General features: G+C 49.9%; 1 protein-coding gene across 1 annotated transcript; it reads right to left on the bottom strand.

The window, feature by feature from the left end:
- Positions 1-7,489: 7,489 nt before the first annotated feature.
- Positions 7,490-20,458, bottom strand: LOC136374900 (serine/threonine-protein kinase PAK 3-like). The gene is given in 10 exon segments (XM_066340283.1): positions 7,490-7,506; positions 10,648-10,783; positions 11,709-11,746; positions 11,749-11,845; positions 13,195-13,391; positions 13,838-13,937; positions 14,619-14,736; positions 15,146-15,260; positions 19,768-20,104; positions 20,390-20,458. Coding segments are annotated over 10 exon segments (1,224 nt in total).
- Between the last annotated feature and the right edge of the window lie 261 nt (positions 20,459-20,719).

Here is a 20,719-nt window from a genome sequence, read left to right on the forward strand (position 1 = left end):
TAAGTCTCCCTGTGGTACACAACGGGTTTCTCTATCTTTCTGCATTACTCACCAAGTGTAGCCAGGTTCTTTGAGCAAAGACAATCTCATGGACGGGTCTGCCTTTGCCTGAAGTGGGATTAATCTAAACACTCTTTCTTAAAATCCTCTTCATGTGTACCACAGGTACTTTGTCTCCATCCACTGTGTGTAAGGGTTCAGACTGGGCAGGACCACCTCGATTGATAGACTCTCGGGTGTTAACTATCCATGTGGCTTTGGCCAAGTTTAGTTCCTAATTCTTGAAGGTTCTTCCACCAAGTGCCTTCAGGGCAGTCTTTAATAGTCCGTTGCACCGTTCAACTTTCCCGGCAGCTGGTGCATGATAAGGAATGTGGTATATCCATTCAATACCATGTTCTTTAGCCCAGGTGTTTATAAGGTTGTTCTTGAAATGGGTCTTATTGTCCAACTCAATTCTCTCAGGGGTGCCATGTCTTTACAGGATTTGTTTTTTCAAGGCCTAGGATGGTGTTCCGGGCAGTGGCATGAGGCACAGGGTGGGTTTTCCAGCCATCCAGTGGTGACTTCCACCATGGTCAGCACGTACTGCTTTCCTTGGCGTGTTTGGGGAAGGGTGATATAGTCAATTTGCCAGGCTTTCACGTACCATGTACTTCAGCCATCGTCCACCATACCACAGAGGCTTCATTTGCTTGGCCTGTTTGATTGCAGCGCAGGTCTCACAGTTGTGGATGACCTGTGAGATGCTGTCCATAGTAAGGTCCACCCCTCGGTCACGGGCCTATCGATATGTTGCATCTCTTCCCTGATGACCAGAGGCATCATGAGCCCAACGAGCTAGGAACAATTCTCCCTTGTGCTGCAGTCTAGATCCACTTGTGATACTTTCACCTTGGCAGCTTTGTCTACCTGCTCGTTGTTGTGATGCTCCTCATTAGCCCGGCTCTTGGGTATGTGCGCATCCACGTGTCGAACCTTCACGGTCAGCCTCTCTACTCGGGCAGCGTCGTCCTGCCAAATGTCAGCGGCCCAGATGGGTTTTCCTCTGTGCTGCCAGTTGGCCTTTTCCCAGCGATTCAACCATCCCCACAGAGCATTAGCTACCATCCATGAGTCAGTGTAGCGATAGAGCCTTGGCCACTTCTCTTGTTCAGCAATTTCCAAAGCCAGCTGGACAGCTTTAAGCTCTGCAACTTGACTCGATCCACCTTGTCCCTCGGTAGCTTGTGCAATCTGTCGTGTAGGGCTCCATACTGCAGCTTTTCATTTCTGGTTCGCACCGACAATTCGGCAGGAGCCGTCAGTGAATAGAGTGTATCGTCTTTCAGTCTCTGGTAGCTCATTATATGGTGGGGCTTCCTCAGCACGTGTTACTTGCTTTTTCTTCTTCTTCCGATGATAATCCAAAAGTCCTCACCTTCCGGCCAGTTGGTTTTAACTTCCAGAATTCCAGGGTTTCCAATGCGGGCGCGCCTGTGTAATGAGGGCAATCCATTTGCTCCATGTGGTATCTGTGGCATGATGTGTGGAAGGAACCTTTCCCTCGAACATTCACCCCAGCACTGGTAGTTGGGGTGCCAAAAGCAGCAGTGTTTCAGTGAAAATCACTTCTGAGGTGGCTTGAACTCCTTCATAGGCAGCCAAGATCTCCTTCTCTGTGGGAGTGTAGTTGGCTTTGGAGCCTCTGTAACTTTGGCTCCAGAATCCCAGTGGTCAGTCTCGAGTCTCCCCAGGCACTTTCTGCCAAAGGCTCCAAGACAAACCATTGTTCCCCACTGCAGAGCAAAGCACATTCCTCACATCCAGTCCCATCCTGACTGGGCCCAGGGCTACTGCATGAGCAATCTCTTCCTTGATCTGAACAAAGGCTTGTTGCTGTTCAGGGCCCTAGTGGAAATCATTCTTCTTGCGGATCACCAAGTAGAGAGGGCTCACGATCTGACTGTACTCAGGAATGTGCATCCTCCAAAAGCCTATGGCGCCTAAGAAAGCTTGTGTTTCCTTTTTGTTGGTAGGTGGGGACATGGCAGTGATCTTGTTGATTATCTCTGTGGGGATTTGTCGATGACTGTCTTGCCATTTGACTCCCAGGAACTGGATTTCTCGAGCCAGTCCCTTACCCTTGCTTCTTTTAATGGCAAAACCAGCTTCCAGCAGAATTTGGATAATCTTCTCTCCTTTCTTGAAGACCTCCTCTGGGGTGTTCCCCATATGATGATGTCATCAATGTACTGCAGATGCTCTGGAGCCTCACCCTTTTCCAGTGCAGACTGGATCAGTCCATGGCAGATGGTGGGACTGTGCTTCCGTCCCTGGGGCAGTCGGTTCCAAGTGTACTGCACACCCCTCCAGCTGAAAGCAAACTGAGGCCTGCATTCTGCAGCCAGAGGAATGGAGAAAAATGCATTAGCAATATCAATAGTGGCATACCACCTTGCTGCCTTGGACTCCAGCTCGTACTGTAGTTCCAGCATGTCCGGCACAGCAGCGCTCAGCGGTGGAGTCACTTCATTCAAGGCACGGTAGTCCACAGTCAGTCTCCATTCTCTGTCAGACTTGCGCACAGGCCAGATGGGCTGTTGAAGGGTGAGTGGGTTTTGCAGACCACCCCTTGGCTCTCCAGCTCACGGATCATCTTGTGGATGGGAATCACTGCATCTCGAGTTGTTCTGTACTGTCAGCGATGCACTGTGGAAGTGGCAATTGGCACTTGTTGCTCTTCCACCTTCAGAAGTCCTACAGCAGATGGGTTATCTGATAGTCCAGGCAAGGTGTTCAATTGCTTAACACCCTCTGTCTCTACAGCTGCTATCCCAAATGCCCATCTGAATCCCTTTGGGCCTTTGAAATACCCATTTTGGAGGAAGTCTATGCCCAAAATGCGTGGTGCCTCTGGGCCAGTCACAATAGGGTGCCTCTGCCACTCATTTCCAGTCAGACTAACATCAGCTTCCACCAAAGTAAAATCCTGTGATCCCCCTGTCACACCAGCAATAGAAACAGATTCTTCTCCCACATGTCTTGATGGGAGCAATGTGCATTGTGCACCAGTGTCAACCAAGGCCTCATATTGTTGTGGTTCTAATGTGCCAGGCCAACGAACCCACACCATCCAAAAACCACGATTTTCCCTAACCTCTACCTGGCTAGAGGCAGGGCCCCTCTAAGCATGATTATCCTTCTTTCCTTGGGTATGTGTCTTAGAGGTTCCTTCAAGGGGATCGGACATGTCATCATTGTCACCATACTTAACATCCTGGCTGCAAACAACTGGAGCTACTCTCTGTTTAGTGAGACTCCCTCTTTGCATCCTACCTTCCTTGAAATTACGTACCCGTTGTGCCAGAGCAGCAGTGGGTTTTCCATCTCATCCCCTCATGTCTTCTCTAGGTTCACGCAGGAAGAACCACAACTCAGCTCGTGGGGTGTGCCTTCTCTCCCCATCAAAGGTGCCCCTGAATTGGATACCGGGGCCTCTAATTTGCACAGCCGAGATTTGGAAGAAGTCCTCCTTAATCTCTTCCCTGAGTTTCTTATGATTCTCCTCTAATTTATCTTCAAATTTCTGCAGTCGTGTTTCCACAGCTGCAATTCTGGCATGAGTTGGGCCATGTACAGCATCAGCATATGCTCGAAGCTTTTTCACCATATCGAGCACAGTCTCACATGTCTCCTCCCGCTTCATTATTGCTAGAGCAGAAGCGTATTCAGATGGCCCAAGTCGTACAAGTTTTTGCCACATCACAGGTGTACATGGTGCCAAGTCTGGGTTCTTAATGTTTAGGTCATCTGAGAAGATGATCTCCGCCACTACCATTTCTCTCAACCATTAAATCCCTTGTTCTATGGTCTTCCATGGGTCTGCTGCATGTAGAGGTCGTCTGCACACAGATATCTTTGTGCCATACTTCCCAGGACTCGTTCCCAGAGACTGCAAGGGGTAATCTCCTCATCATTCTTTGGTCAATAACTGGATCATGTGACAGGGAGCCCAAATGCCTTGCTTCAGTGCCATCCAGAATTGTAGCCTCACCTGCAGCATCCCTGAGACGGACTAACCAACTAATTATAGACTCATTTGAACATTGAGTGTAATCCTTTCTTAAGCCTCGAAGGTCCTTCAGGGAAAAGGAATCAATAGTGGCTCCTGATCTTGTGCCAGCTGGTTGGGCATTTGATCTTAGGCCAGTTGGTCCGGCTTCCCATTGGGTGTCAGTTGGTTCGGCTTCTGATTTTAGGTCGATTTGTCCAGCTTCTGATTGGGTGTCCTTGGAAGGCCTTGAGGGTCCTTCACCTGCATCATCCTCCACTGGTCAATCAGTCTTTTGTGCTCTCTTTGCCCTGGCGACTGCCAGTGTCTTAGACTCCCTGTCTGGTTTAGCTGTGGCCTGGAGCCCGGGATATTAGCTGCAGCCTGAATGACTGGGATGGTAACTAGTTTATCTCCCTGTTCCCTTTCTTCTATCTGCTGCCCTTCAGTATCTAGCAGAGTACGATAAACATATGCCAGGGCCCAGCTCACTGCAATAATCCTTTTCTCCTTAGTATTACCACGGCACTTCTCTTTCAAGTACTTTGCCAACTCAGCTGGGTTCTGAATTTGTTCAGATGGGAAGTCCCAGACTATAGGATCAGAAAATTCCTTTAAAATTTGGCCCATATCTTCCCATTTCCCACTCCACTCAAGATTTCTCTTAGTTGGCTTTACCCCTAAATCAGAAGTCTCATTAGCCCCTTTGGAAATCTCAGCTTTCATTTTATATAAACTGCAGACAGTATAGAGAAAACTTACTAAATTAAATGCCATAAAGATGGTCTCTTTAACACTCAGGGGAAACTGAACATTTTCTAATAGAGATGTAAACAATTCAAAGGAGAAGAGAGAAAACAGAGGCTGAAAAAACTCTCCCCAGGGGAAAAATGGAAAAGGAAGGAAAAAAACCAAAAAAACCAGAAGCATCGACAGTCAGGTCGAGAGAGAGAGGGAAGCAGCAGCCAAGCAGCAGCAGTCAGCAGCGAGTGAAGCAGCCGAGCCAGAGCGAGCAACAAAAGTGGCAGGCCCCGCCAAAGAGGGACGAGGGGCAGCTGTTAGACATAACAATGCAGTCCAAGATATGGGATAGGAGACAGCGTGAACCCAGAACAGCTGGCAAGAGTGTTTGCAATTGATGGGTATGGATCCTGCACAAATTGTGCTCCGGGTGCCACGGGAAGATTTTGACTGGAGCCTTGCAAACAGTGTGTTGCTGCAAGGTGCTCTGGAGAATTTCACAGGGCAGATCACTTATCATCTGCCCGGCCACAAGCTACTGCAAGTGGCGAGATCCACGCAAATTTCTTTGCAGCCCAGAAACAGCCAGGAACCACTGCAAGGACCCACCATCTTCACTGATGGGTCGGGAAAAAACAGGGAAGGCCATTGTTACTTTGGAAGGATGGATCTGAGTGGAAGGTCCTGAAAGGCCATGAGGATGGGTCAGCCCAATTGGTTGAACTGAGGGCTGCCGTCATCGCTTTTCAGATGTTTTCTCAGCAACCCTTCAACTTGATCACTGATTCCGCTTATGTGGCCGACATTGCTCAGCGGTTGGGTCATTCGGTGTTGAAAGAAGTCAGCAATGCTGCCTTGTTTCATCTACTGAAGGCCCTGTGGTGTGCTATTCAGGACAGGGTTCATCTTTATTATGTTCTGCATGTTCAAAGCCACACTAACATGCCTGGATTTGTAGCAGAAGGTAATGCGAGGGCTGACAAGCTGGCTAACCCAGCGTGGGTGGCCCCTCAGCCTGATACACTCGCGCAGGCCAAGGCATCACATGGGTTTTTCCACCAGAACACACATACACTGCAGAAGCAGTTTCAGTCGACGTCGACTGAGGCCTGTGACATTGTTGAGTCCTGTGATGATTGTCACGCGGTCGCTGCACCTTTGCTGGCAGGGGTAAACCCCAGGGGTCTCAAGGCCTTGGAACTTTGGCAGAAGGCTGTTACTCAGTTTGCCGAGTTTGGCCGGCTCAAGTATGTGCATGTTACGGTGGACACGTTCTCCTCTGCTATGTGGGCTTCAGCTCACATGGGAGAAAAGACCCGCGATGTCACTGCTCGCTGGAGGCAGGCCTTTGCCGTTTTAGGCATACCCTCTGCTATCAAGACCAACAATGGTCCTGCTTACACCTCGCAGAAGGTGCGGCACTTCCTTCAGTTATGGGGTGTTTCTCCTAAATTTGGGATCCCTCATTCTCCCACAGGCCAGGCAATTGTAGAACGTGCTCATAGTACACTCAAGCGTGTTCTCCAAAACAAAAATGGGGAATGCAGGGTGAAACCCCACACAGTCGGTTGCAAAAGGCTTTGTGTACAATTAATCACCTTACAGTGCCGCAGAACTCAAATAACCCTGTTATCTTGAACCACCACCTTTCATTTAAGGCTTCAGACGACATGCATCGACCTCGAGCGAAGGTCCAGCTGCGAAATCTAGTCACCAAGCAATGGGAAGGTCTCTATGACCTTAATGCGGATATGCATGCATTTCCACAGATACTGGCGTACACTGGGTACCTGCAAATTGTGTTCGTCCTGACCTGAGACCACAAAGACAGACTTCAGCCAACAGACAGCCAGGAGACCGTGACCAAGACCAAGATCAACAAGTGGAGGAACCACTGAGTGACGACTCTGATGTCGATGATCACTCCGATGGTCCTTCCACGTCAAGAAATTGAACATTGTTCATTTTCTTTTTTCCTTTTTTCTTTTTTAATGGTAAAAGGGTGAGATGTGGCCTCAAGTTTGCCTGCTTTTCACTGTTTGTGTTTTGTTCTCACGCATCTTCAAGTAAACTATGTTTATTATTAGAATTGTTTACATTCTTCCTCTCTAGGAGGAGAAAGATGATTGATGGTGATGTTCACCAATGAGGTCAAAGACGTGGCTACCTGTATAGCCAATCTTGGCCTGTCTGTAAAATTGTATCTAATATGGAGTCAGAAAAATAAAGTAGAAGCTTTCCTGCTTGACCTCCTGCTGGCCTGCCTGGTCCTTTCGTGCTCCTAACAGCAGCCACACGTGTGACCCTCTGTCACAGGGGGGTGGGAGCTCCTGCCCCCTCAGCGGCTGGGGGAGGGGCCACAGGGACAGGGTGAAGACAGTGTCATCAGCCCTTCTGTCCCCACGCCTGTGCCTGTCCCTGCCATGCTCTGGATGTGGAACACCCCCGTGAGTACTCAGATCTGCAGGTGACAATGCTGCCATTGGTGCTCTAGCATGGCAATCCCTCCTTTGTCCCTGGCCCCTCGTCAGGCCCCTTCTCCTTTGTGGGGGGCACAGGAGGGACTGGTGAGGGTGGGCAACGGGGGTGGTCCGATCAGGGGCCAGATAATGGACAGGGAAGAAGACAATGGAACATCCCCAAAAGGTGCCCAAATTGTCCCAACACCTCCCCAAGCCCAGCCTAACTTCACCTTCAGGATGGCTTCAAAGTGCCTCAAAAGTTGTGCATGGCTGGGGGGACAAGGGGGAGGAACATCAGGACTCCTCTTCACAGTGTCCCAGCAGCTCCACACCCAGCCAGGAGGAGGAGCAGAGCCAGGGTTGACAGTGGGTCCCCCCAAATGCCCCACACTGGTGACACAGCCAGACACTTGAGAGGTTTCCTTAGGCTTTACTGTCCACCAGCATCCCAGGAGGGAGCAGAAAATCCACCTTCAGATGCTGGTTCTGGAGGGTCACATGGTTCCTTGATTCCATGAGCTTCTGTCAAGTCACACTGGAACCTTGGTGCCATATTGTTCCATAACCTCACAATGCTCTCCTGGCTTCCATGAGGTCCCTCTGTGACTCACTGCACCTTTGTTCCATGAGGGTCTCTTGAGTTCCATGAGGCTCCACTATGTGACATCAGAGTCCCAGATCCATTGGCTTTAATAAGCTCACAATGAGCTCCTGAGCTCCATGAGGCCCCAATTTGTCACACTGCAGCCTTGTTTCCACACGGACTCCACAGAGTCACAATGGTCTCCTTTGTTCAATTAGGCCCTGCCCTGTACCTTTAGAGCCTTGGTTTCATGAGCTTCCATAACCTCCTCACTGAGGTCTCCTGAGCTTCATTAGGCCCCGCTGGGCCACATGGAAGCCTTGGTTCCATGGAATTCCACAGCTTTAGAATGGTCTCTTGCATTCCATGAGGCCCTGCTGTGTTACTTTAGAGCCTTGGTTCCCTGAAACTCCATAACCTCACAATGGACTATGGGGTTCCATGAGGACCCACAGTGTCACACCAGCCCCTTGGTTCCATGAGGTTCCATAACCTCACCATCGTCTCTCTCTTGAGCTGCATTAGGCCTTGCTCTGTCACACCAGATCCTTGGTTCCATGAGGTTCCATACTGTGACTGTGGTCTCTTGGGTTCTATGACACAACACAGTGTCACAATAAAGACCTGGTTCCATCGGGTTCCAGAACCTGACTGGTTCTTTTATTCCATGAGGCTCTTCTGTGTCCCACTGGAGCCTTGGTTCTGTGAGATTTCATAGAGCCCCAATGGAATCCTGTGTTCCATTAGGCCCCATTGTGTCCCATCAGAGCCTTGGTTCCATAAGATTCCAATACCTCACTGATGCCTCAGCAGCCAGATCATACTGCCCCATCACCCTCCCCGGTTTGCCCCCAGTTGCAGTAATGAGCGATGCAGAGACCTCAGGCAGGTGCACAGGAGTGCTCTTTATTGCTAAAAAACTGGCTTTTTAAAGTGGTTAGCTGGTAATTACTTTACATAGTTTTAAGGCACAATAAGCCCAAATTAAACAACTACTGTACACCACAATGTGGACATGCAGCAGTCAGGCAGAAGGTCTCTCATGTCTCTCATATCTCTCAGGTCTCTCTACTCATTTTAGATGAGTCACTCTCCAGCAGTTCCCTTTTACTTAGCCTATGTAACAGGCTCGAGCCATGATTTTACAAGGCTTTCCCTTTATAAAGCCTTATCTGTCAGTAACAGCCCCTTCCTCCTTCCTTCCTTTTCATGCCAAGGCAACCAAGGCATAACGCTTGAGCTCTGCAAAAATCTGTAGCTGTGCAGAAAGAAGTAGTTCCTTTGTAACAGGGTATGTGAACAAAGCACTTTATAGAAATCAGGAAATTTAACAGAACAAGCTAACTGCAGAAGCTCACCACTGGCTATTTGAGCAGCTAATCTTATAGAGTGTGTGCAGAAACAGAGATGAAAAGTTCAAGCCCAAGGAAGACTTCTGAGCCTTCATCCAAAATGACCACCAGGAGGCTGATGACCAGCTCGTGCAAAAACTGCACGTGTGCTGCAAGGGCTTTTGTAATCATGTAATTAGAAAATATGTAACAATATGCAGGTTAGGAAAGTATAATGTGAATATTAAGAAAAAAAGTTATAAAAGCTAGCAGTGTGCGAAGAATGGATGAGTGAGTTTGTGGTGGAGCTTTCCCCCTTACTCCTGGCATTGAATAAGCAATACCTTCTCTGTAGGCCTTATACTATGTAGTACTGTGTTCCTGCCTAGTTTGGGACAACAGTACAGAGGGAATATATGAATGTTCCACAGTAGTCAAGAGGTGGTCACTGAGGGATGTCACCAGGCCATGGCTGCCAAGAGGACTCTGTACCATGGGTGACATTTGACCCTCACTGTTCAGCCAAGTTCCCACCCACCCCACGTTCCACCCCGCAGCCCAGCTCTCTCCAATCTGGTTCTGAGGAGACCACAGCAGACCATGTCACAGGCCCTGCTAAAGTCTGGGCACACAACATCCCCTTCTTCTTCCTCCCACCGGGGTTTCTGCAGTCCCTGCCTTATCCTTTAGTGCCTGGAATGGCTGCCACATCTCCGTCTCTGCTGAGCCCAACCAGTCTGGGACTCTCCCAGTGCCCCTCTCTGCCCTGTGTGCAGACTGGTTCCAGCTCTGCCTTTCCCAGGTGCTCAAGACCCCCTAGGATGGCTCTAACCTTTCTGTCCTTGGCACAAAGACACAGCCCAGGCCCTGCTCTGCTGTCCCTCAGGTCCATGCCAGGAGCTCTGGCTGTGGCAGGACACTGCTGTGTGCCCCCTCCACACACTGCCCCTATGCCCCAGGCACTGGGCTTTGCTCTTCCAGGGCATTCCTGGAGCACATTCCTGAGAGCAGCTCTGGAGGAGAGCAAAGCCTCCCTGCCCTGCCCTCAGGAGATGCCCTTTGCTGATGGAGCTGCTGTGGCTGGAGCCCAGCTGTGTCCCAGCAGTGCCCATGGCCTGCCCCTGCCTGTGGTCACAGCACAGACACACACCAGGGCAGTGACCAAGCTGCTGCAGCACTCCAGGCTTGCCACCCAGAGAAGGGCTGGGAATGGGAATGTGGAGCTGGGAAGAGCAGGTATGGGAAGAGGAAGGGTTGTTGTCCATGCTGTGGCAGCCTTCCCTACTTTCAAACCATACCAAAGAAGCCAGCAAGGTCACTTTCCATCTCTAAGAAAAACCTGACAGTTCAGAAGCAAATGTTGAGCTTTCTCTCAGGCTCAGAGGGAGGGGAATCTTCAAAATGACTTAAGGTTTCAGAGACTATTTCTGTACAATATTATGCTACAATTCTATGCTACAATTCTACTCTACAATCCTAACTACAACCCTACTCTACAATCCTCTTCTAAGCTGGTCATGGAGAAAAGAGTTTCAAAGTGATTGTCCCATTTTGTCTTTTCCTTCCACTTCTTCACTGTAACGATGAGTGGCACAAGGCTGGATGCAGGCTTGTCTGATGTTACAAATGGATGCTACACAAAGGAAAAAAAACAAGGAACCATTACTTTCCAAGGAAAGAGCCTCAAGGGCAGGGGAATATTCTTAAATTAAAAGGAGATTGAATCAAGTAGGTCTAAGGAGAACAGTGGAGTAACAGTGGCACAGCTTGCTACAAGAGCTGGTAAGTGCTCCAGGCCTGGAATATTTCAGGTGTGAGCATCCTGATCTCTTTAAAGATGTCCTGGCTCATTGCAGGCCACTTGGCCCAGATGACCTTTATGTAACAAAGGAGCCAGTCGCCGTGATTAGGTTAACGTTTTTTTACTGAAGAAAACACAACTGGAAACAGGGATTTTTCTGCGACCAAAACAGACTTATATTAAAAAAAGACAGCACGCGTGCTTGGTGCTGCTTTAGTCAAAGTACCATTGAACGACCCCACTCCTCCCTGGGGGAGTCCTTTTATAGCCTCCAGGAGGATCCAAAATCATCCTCTCTTCTCATTGGCTCCCATCCAGGAGTCCTGATTGGCCCAAACTGATGTCCAATAATTTTGCAAACTCCGTTGAGTGATTGGCTGCCACAGTGCGCCAATCCAGTCATCCGTGATGTCATTCCTCCGGGCAAAGTTCCCTCTTGCTGTCCCCTCTCAGCCCCCCTCGTGATCGCTCATCACAAGCACCAGACCCACACTTCACAGAACCCAAAACTCTGAACACAAACCCAGCCTGAACAGCCCCACTGAACAACAACCCACAACTGTCCTGTTCAACTTAATTCAATCACTACAGTTAGAGATCCCTGCCAGCCCAGCCCAGTCTAGGATTCCTGACTGTTTTCATTTGAGCAGCACCAAGAGTGGAGGTGAGCAGGAGGGGGGCTCATCTGATGCCTGCACTGCAGTGCAGGAGGAGCCCATCCCTGGGACACTGTTTCCCCTTAGCCCCAGGCATTTACCCGCAGCAGCTCCTTGGCAGACCAGCGCCGCGCCTCTCTGTCTGCAGGCAGCGGCTCAGGAAGTCACGCAGCAAAGGGGAGAGAGCTTGGGCTGGCCGCAGCTCTGGGGTCCCTTCTGTGGCTATCAGGAACTGAGCCTGGAGAGAAAGGAAACACCAGTCTCTCAGCTGCTTCTGTCACGTCTCAAACTGCTCTCCCACATCCCACTGTTTAAGCTGCACTCTGCAGTGGCCCTTTCTGCTGTAGCACAGAGGCAGAGATGACAGAGGCCAGAGATGGACCAACAAAACTCCAAAGCCTGATGCACCACAGCTTTTCCAACATGCAGCAGATCTTGCCTTGGCAGCTGATTTCGTTGACTGACCTTGTTAGTGGAAACTACATCAGCAAAAGCACATTTCCTTCTCTGAGAATTCACCTGACCAGCTTGACAGGCTCTTTGGAAGGAGGACTTTGCTCTATTAAGTCACTCTACTATTTCCTAGCATTATTACATGAAAAGCATCTCTGCAGTGCTTGTTGGTCCCTTAGCACAACTGCCATCCAACCAAAGTCAGCAAGCTTTTTGCTTGGTTCTTGAAAACAATGGTAGTTGAAAGTAAAGAAAGGAAATCCCTCAGGTATTTCTCAGGTAAGGAAACAAACATTTGGAATCTCATCATCAACACAGACACATGAAGAAGCATGCACAAATGTCTTGGGATGAAAATGCCTCTTGGCCACACAGGAAACACCTGCATCTCTGTCTCTCAGCGGACTGCAAATTTCAGCTTCCCTTACACAGCAAGAGGGAAATGCTGGTGCTCAAATCAGAAGAGGAAGAAATGTCATCTCTATGGTAGCCCTCTGCTCATTTGGATCCTCAAGTCAATGCATTAATGGTATGCCCATCCTAGGCAGGGCAAGGAAGCAAAGGGGTGGCTTGGGCAGGCTCTCCGCATCACCAGGCTTCAGTTGGGTGACATGGAGAAGTTGGTTTGGGTTAGGAAAGAAAGATGGTCACTAAGTGTTTCAGCGCCACTGCACAAGAAGCACGAGAGTCTCTGTGGTCTTCACAACCTCTTGTCCAGGTTTCAGGCAAGTTTCCCTGTGAGAAGAATGGGGGTGCAATTTCTTCTCTCCAAACATACTGTTTTAAAAACTTTGGCGGGTTTGGTTTCTTTCCTTCATTTCAGGAAAGATAATACCAGTTCCAGATGCTTGTTTCCTGTTGTAGGGCCATCTACACAGCCACAAGAGCTGGAAGGACTTCTAAGCTAAAGCCAATGTTGCCTGAGAAAGGGAGATTGTTTGAGTGGGGTAAGGCTTGAGTTCCCCCAAGGATGCAAGCAAAGTCCAGCAGATGCTGATGTGCTGCAGGGACATTTTCAGAAAGGGACCGTGGGGGAAGTAGTTCCAGCAGATGGCAATGGGATTTTGTGCAATGGCACACAGAACGTGGGACAGGGAAGAAAGACGGAGGGATCAGAGAGTATTTGCACCTTACCGAGGCAGGATTTTCATTGTAATAAGGAGGTTCTCCTTCACCCATTTCGATGGCCACAATTCCAAAGGACCATATGTCCACTTTGGGGCCATATGGTTGACTGTTCACCACTTCAGGGGCTCTCCACCAGTAACTCCCGATCACCGAGTTCCGTCTACTCTGCTCAGGGGTCAGTTGAGCAGAGAGGCCAAAATCGGCTGGGAAGAAAGCAAAAGACTGTTTTGTTGGAATGCTGTGCAATTAGGAAAGCAAGCCAAAGAATTGCCCAGTAGAAGTTTGAGAATGTGCTGTTGAATCTCTTGCAACTGTCCCTGCTCTGTTCCCTCAGGACTTTAGCCAAGTAAATATGGCATTGGCTACTTCCAAATGCCCACGTTTTACATTGCCTCCAACAGTGCCTTGTGTTCCCCTGAAGCTTTAGACTTGTAGCTCCCTCCCTCTGGAAGGGACACACACAGAGCAGTGCCACTCTGGACTCCTGTTCCTTGCAATAGGTCTGTGCACGTTGCAACCGTGTGGTCAGCTCACAGCAGGGCTCCCTGCACTGCCACCAACCCCATTTTGGGGGACTGCCAGCCACTCAAAAGCAGCCCCACACCCCCCATATCCCTGGAATGCTGTACCTGACCAAGAATATACTGACCTAGCTTGACAGAGCCATCAGTTTTGAGTAGGATGTTGTGGCTCTTCAAATCTCGGTGCATCACATGGTTGGAGTGGAGAAAATACAGTCCTTGTAGGCACTGAGAGAGAAACCAAAACCAGGAGGGCAAAAATCAGTGATAGGAGTTCATCACACAAGAAAGGAACAGCTCCCAAAGATTCCCTCTGCAGCGGCATGGGCAGTAATGGCAGAGCACAGTGCCATTGAGAGGAAGAGCTTGCTGCTCCAACACTAGCAGAGCAGCACCTTGCTAAAGAAAGGCACGTCAGCTTGTCCAAGAGCAACAGCAACTGCTGGTGTAGACTCTGCCCTGCAAACCAGCCAGGATGACTGCTGCTGCAGTGGATGTGCTCAGAAATAAAGAGCATTTTGGCTCTACTGCCAACCTTTTCAGCTGAGGACTGAGAGAAATGAGCCTCTCTTTTTTCTTTGCTGTTCCTTTCAAATGCTGCCACCACCACCTTTGCTTTTACAAGCAAGGAATGCAGCGCAGAAAGGCCAAAGTTTAGAGACACAAGATGGAGAATAGCAAAGACAAGAAACAGAGTGAAAATGCAACACAGGAGATAAGAGGACAAGAACAGAGTCCAGTGAGTGCAGGGGCACTGGCAGGCAGTTCCCTTGAGAAGCTCCTGCTTGCCCATAGCATACCAGCAACACAGAAACAAAGCCTGGCACATGGAATCACTCCTGTTCTGAGCCTCTTTCCCACACAGTCCTGCCCAAGCCCTGGGAAGCACAGCTGGGATCCCTGACTGACCTCCCGACTGACGCTCGCAATCTTGTCTTCTGTCATCTCTGTCTCCGTGATGACATCGTTCAGAGTGCCTCCATCCATGTACTCCATCACCAGCCAGAGTTCCTCACGCACAATGTAGCTCACAGAAGGAAACAAGGCCATGCAGGTGAACATGCATACATTGGTTTCTTTGCTTGATCCTTGTTTCTGGGTCCCTTTGTGACAAGGATAGAATTCAAGGAATAGCCATTCCCACCAGGCTGTGCATTGTTTGCAGTCTGTGCAGTCTCAAGCAGAATGGCACGTCTGTGATCAAGGAGATGTCTCTGATGGCCAGCCGGCAAAAATGCAGACAGTTTTCCAACTCTGTGTTTGAAAGCCAGGGAAGACCCATGGAGACAAAATACACTCTCTTCCCATCCATCGGAGATGAGTAGAGAAATAATAATTACCACCTCTCTTTTCTGCCAGTGGCAAAGTGGGTTTTTAACCTTGCATGCTTTTAGTATGTAAGCAAACCTTCATGAGATGAGACTGTGACCACTCACCTGTCTAAATAAGTCACAATGTGGGGGCTCCTATTCCTCTTCAGGACCATGACTTCAGTAACGATATCGTGCATCATGCTCGGTCCTTGAAGATTGATTTTCTTGATGGCCACCTAGAATAACATTGAAAATCAGTAACTTTAGAAGTTGGTGGCACGAGACCACAACACACATGGGAGGAGTGATTTTGCAATGATACGGGTGAGCCATGCCAAAGTGCCTTGTGATTTGACAAAGGAGTCATTAGGAACTGACATTCCAACAGGTCATTTCTCTGCTCCTTTCGGGGCCAGTTACAGGACACATGGCCACTGACGTTCTGCCCTGTCCACTTGTTAACAATGGTGTCTCAACTATCACCCCCAAAGCTGTGTGCACACTCTCTGTTTCTCTGTCTGTACTTCAGAAGAAGTAATGTGTGCCTTGGTACTCTGGGATACATCCTGGGCTATAGGCAGGGCTTGGGGCTTTTAGGGACGCCTTGCAGATCTCTCCCTCCGTGCAGTTCCCAAGTGCAGCACTGCAGGTGGCTAAGGAACTGCCAGGAACATTCAGATGTATTTGCTGGCAGCCAGAAATGAGAATTTTGGACTCTGAAGTTGTAGCCCGCAAGAGCAGTGAGACGCTCTAAGGCACCACCTTTGTTGGAGCAATTGAGAGCCAGGGAGAGCGTTCTTCTCAGAAAGGAACCGCTGCCCTCCTTGCCTTCCTTCCGGCAGCTGAGCAGGACAAAGAGTGTCCCACATGCACTTGGCAGGCTGGCACCAGGCTCTGCTTCTTGTGCCTTTGCAGCAAAGCTCTGCCCACGGCTCCAGCCCCACCTGACACAAGAGAGGAAAGCCCTGGAGAGCAGCAGAATCTGCAGGGGCTGTTGGCATTTACCTCTCGTCCTGTGGCAATGTTGACTGCTCTGCAAACGGCTCCAAAACCCCTAGAAACAAAACAACAGCAAAGAAAGGAGAAGTCATTTTGATCTTGGAGTGAAAGCCAGCCCAGACAGGAGATGCCTGCTGGAAATGCCTCCAACCTGCAGCATGCAGGAGGGGTCTGCCAGAAGGTAAATGATGCATTTTCCTCTCCAGTTCATGGGCACTGGGCCTGTTCCTGAGACACTGGGGATTAGTGCCTCAGTTCAAAAGGCCAGTTGATTCTTTCATCTTGGATTTCAGTTTCTAAACTGGGAGGTTTTTATCCTGACCATAGACTATTTCCTTCAGCAAATTCTTGGGAAGAAATGTTGCTGAGAAGTGTTATCTCACTGCTATGATAGGAAGTGGGTTGCTGTTTCTGGCAATGCAATAGAAGTGTCTTTGACAATGCCTTCAGACCACACTGACAAATTCTGGCCAGTACTGAGAGATGGAGCAGACAAACCCAAGTGTGTGAATATGTTTGCAGCTTGCCTGCCTTCACACTTGACAGATATTCCAGCAGCAAATCGCCTGCCCCATGATTATGTAGAAGTAACTGTGGTTGGACTCACCCTTGGCCAAGATTTTCCCGTTCAGTGTATTTCCTCAGGGGATTTTCCATGCTCACCATTTCCCCTGAGGGAAACAAAACGCAAGATGCTGACTTGAAAGCAGAGATCCCACCATTTAAGAGATGCAAAAGGCAGCCGCACTGAGGCTGTACAGTCTGGGCTTCTGAGTCCTTTGTGGGCAGCTGGGTAACAACAACACCTGCAACAAGACGGGCAGTTCTGCAGTACAAGCAGGCCAGCACAGAGACTAATTTTGCACAGTCCTTGAAGAGATCTCTTGACAGAAAGCAAAGCACAGGGAGATGCATTCCCAGAAGAAGTTGGCATCTCCCCACCCTGCAGCAGTTGGGCAAAAGAATGCCTTTCCCTTTGAAAACTAAGGCAGCTCATGCTATAACCAATCACAGGGGGGGCCTCACCCTTGAGGAGCAGGATGAGCTGGAAGATGCCCTTGCCCGTGCCCCACGTGAAGAACCACACTGCTTCTCCTCCTCCTGACAGCAGGGATCAGTCCCTGCCATTGCACTCGCCCTCTCAGCCCCGCACACGTGCCCATCTTCCCCCAGCGGGCAAGGGCAGCAGGGAGAGCAGCGCTCCTCAGGTGCCGGAGGGACACGGACAGCTGCCCAGAGGAGATGTGACCCTCTGGGAGCCCAGCCCAGGCCATGCAAGAGCCGGCCCAGAGCAGGGGCTGCTGCCTCGGGGCAGCTCCACGCTGCAGCGGCCGGGCGGCAGCGGGACTCTCCCAGCTAAGGAAGGCTCCAGCCTCTGCAGTCACAGCGGCCCTCAGGGGCAGGGCAGCCACCACAACAAAGCTGCCAAAGCCCAAGCACCCGCACTGACAAGCAGTGGGAAGAAGGCACAGCCGGAGCCAGCTCCTTGAAGTTGGTGTCCCCATTCAGGACACAGCAGGATTGGCTTGGAGATCAGACACACCGAGGTGCACATCAATGCCCTTTTTGTGCCAGCAGGTGATAGCAGAATGAGAGTCAACTGGGCTCTGTGCTCAGCCCCACCAGGTCTTATCTGAGAGAACAGTCCTGGCAGATGTTCTGGGCAAAAAGCAGATTGACTTGCTACAGAATCACAAAGGGCTTGATGTATTGTCCTCGAGACTGACCTGAGCAGGGCTTGAGCCAATAGATAGCATTCCATGAGTCATGGGAATGACTGGGAATCAGGTAGGAAAAAGTGCCATGGATCTGAGCAATATTCAGCAGAGGGGCTGGAGGCTCACTCCTGAGAAATGCCTACAGTGTACTTTCATCTGATCACACCACAGCGATGTGTCTCTTAGACACATCTTTCTAAGAACAAAACTAGGATATGAAATACAGATTGTGATAAAATTATCTGTCTTTTCATTGGAGGCACAAAAAACCCCAGCTCTTGCTCTCTGTTTCTGCTGTCAGCTGATGTTATTTCAAAGGAGTTCTCACTGACAAAAATATAATATTATCGTAAAAAAATCCTGTAGATGTAGTAGCGGAAATAAGAACAGTCATAAAAATGACACCAGTAAGACACATGGGGCAGAAGAGCTCCTTCATGGTGGGAAAAAAACCTCTACCCCAAAAAATCCAGAAAAAAGCCCCGAACTAAAACCAAAACCACAACCACAACCAAAACCACAAAAGGGACAAAATGCCAACCCAATCAATTTGTTTGAAGTTGTTTGGCTCTGGTGATGAGTGAGAAATCAGGAGTCTAAGGAGAATTCGGGAAGCTCACTGTTCTATCTGGTTTGGCCACTAGCACACAGGACTTGCCTGGATCATTTGCTAGGTCACAGCCTTCTGCTGATGCAAGAACAATCTCTGCTTCTGCCGTTAGCAGATGGGGAAGCTCAGGCAAACCTCAGCACATCCAAGCTGCCCTCAGAGGCAGCAGGAACACCCAGGGCATTCTCTTGCTGCCTTGGAGCACAGCATTTCCTGTGGGGAGCCCTGAATGTCCCTGGGACACCAAAGGGAGGAGGATCCTTTGGTCCAGCTACGCTGACACGTGCACACAATACACTGTCCCTCAGAGAAGAAAGACACAAGACGTACTCAGGAGCTCCAGGGAGTTGTCCTCCATCTCCTGTTGCTGGGCAGCAGCTGTGTCAGGGCTGGAGCTGAACAAACTGCCAGAGCTCCACTTCTCAGCTGGGGCAGCAAAGGCTCCTTTAGGTGACACTGCTGCTGCTGCTGCTGCAGATTCAACAGAAGAGCCTGTGTAGATCTGAGACAACAAAGGAGTTGGTGTCAGAAATGTGGCTGGCAGAGATTAGCCCCTGATCCCCTTTCAAACGCAAGGCTTTAGGAAGATGCTGTCAGCCACATGCAGGCCTCTGCCATGGGTTTGTTCTGATGTCCACGTATGAAATTAGGTGGGTCAAATCCAAAGGCTGGTTTTATTCCAGTTCACGGCCAGATTCATTTTCCATTTTCTCCCAAAACCATTTGCATGCATTTTCTGAAAGGTGACTGCCAATGTGACCATTCCACTTTCTCCCAAGGACTCTTTTCCTCCTCCAAGGGCCGCAGACATACCTGCAGCTCCTTGTTCAAATGTTCTACCTCTTTCCACGGAGTCCTCTTTTTCTCCACCCTTTTCAGAAGGTGCCCAACTGGCAGCGCTTCTGCTCGGGACAATTTCTGTGCCTCAGAGGAATCCTGGGGCTCCTCGTTGCCAGTCACTTGCTGGAAATCTTTGCAGGCTGCCAGGCCAGATGTCAACACTCCCACCTCAAGTCAAAGAGAACAAAGCAGTCAGAGTCCAGCTTGTCCCTGTCAGCCAAGAGTCATCGACTGTGAGGAAAGGGAGAGACCAGATTCACAAGGGATACAGACAGCTTGTTTCCAGATCCGTCTGGGTCACCATGGTCACCTGCGAGAACACCTCAAGAAACAAGGAGAGCAGGAATGCCTTCAGATGCCTGCTGGCCAAAAGGCCAAAGCACTAGTGCCACTGTTCAGGGCAGCAGCTGAGGTTCAGCAGAGCAGGGAGTGTCCTTCAGAGTGTCTGGCACTGACACTAGAGCAGGATGGCACTCAGAGGCATCAACCCACGCCTCTGCTACTCGGCAGGGGAAAGGCAAGAAGGGCAGAAAGCACCAGGTTGGTGACTGCAGTGGCTATTGCTGGTTCACTCATTGGTTTTTCTAGAGCCTCTTGCTCCTCAAGGAGATGAACTTGCTCTTCTCTTTCTCTTGGAATCTCCATTTCTTCCTCCAGCCTCTTGTCCGTTTCCTTGATCGTAGCCTGAGTTTGCTGCAGCTCCTCACCAAAGTTCTGTAAAGAACAAGCGGCAGAAACTTGCATGAGTGGAGTGGCTGCCACTCTTGCACTCACCTGGTTTTGTTGATTGCGCCTCTGCTGATAATGGTTCCAGTGCTCTTGAATTCTTCTCATTGCTTCTTGGTTAGTCCTCTTCACTGTCATGCCGTCACACAGAGCTTTGGGCAGCTCTGCTTGTGCCTCTGCCTCGGTGTTCTGTGCACACAAATGCAGAGCAAGTGACTGGGAGCTGCCATCAGGCTCAGCTTTTCGTCTTTCAGCCTCCAAATCCCATTCATTCAGCCACTTCTTTTGGCTTCCCTGCCCACCTCTGCTTCCATTGTAACCCTGCTGTCTCAGTGCTGATCTCTGATCCCAATGCAGATTACAAGGCTCTGCGCTTTCAGTGCTTCTGGGACTCCTGGCCTCCTCAGTCCCAAGAGCTCCATTTGATGCCCCTCTTCCTGCCCTTCACTCTGTCACCTGCCCAGCCAGGCTTACCTGGCCATTCTCCTGTGCCTCTTCCACCTGCTGCCTGAGCAAGATGGCTTTCAACTTCCCATACAACATTTTTGGGCCAAGATTCCAAGACTGCTGGGCTCACACATTCCCAAAGCACTGTGCTGCTGCTCTCCTGGCTCATTCTCTGCCCATGGGGAGGCACGGATTCCAAAGTGACACTGGCACTACAATCAGGCTCCATCTGGGGCCGAAGCTCCAACAGCCCCTTAGGAAGCTGACACGGAACGTGTCTTTGGGTACACAACAGAAGAGTGCCCCCCCACGCAGTCATGAACAACACAATAATCTCTTAGCAGCTAATTAAAAGCC

This window comes from Sylvia atricapilla, unplaced genomic scaffold, assembly GCF_009819655.1.
Source record: "Sylvia atricapilla isolate bSylAtr1 unplaced genomic scaffold, bSylAtr1.pri scaffold_187_arrow_ctg1, whole genome shotgun sequence".
NCBI classification, from domain to species: Eukaryota; Metazoa; Chordata; class Aves; order Passeriformes; family Sylviidae; genus Sylvia; species Sylvia atricapilla.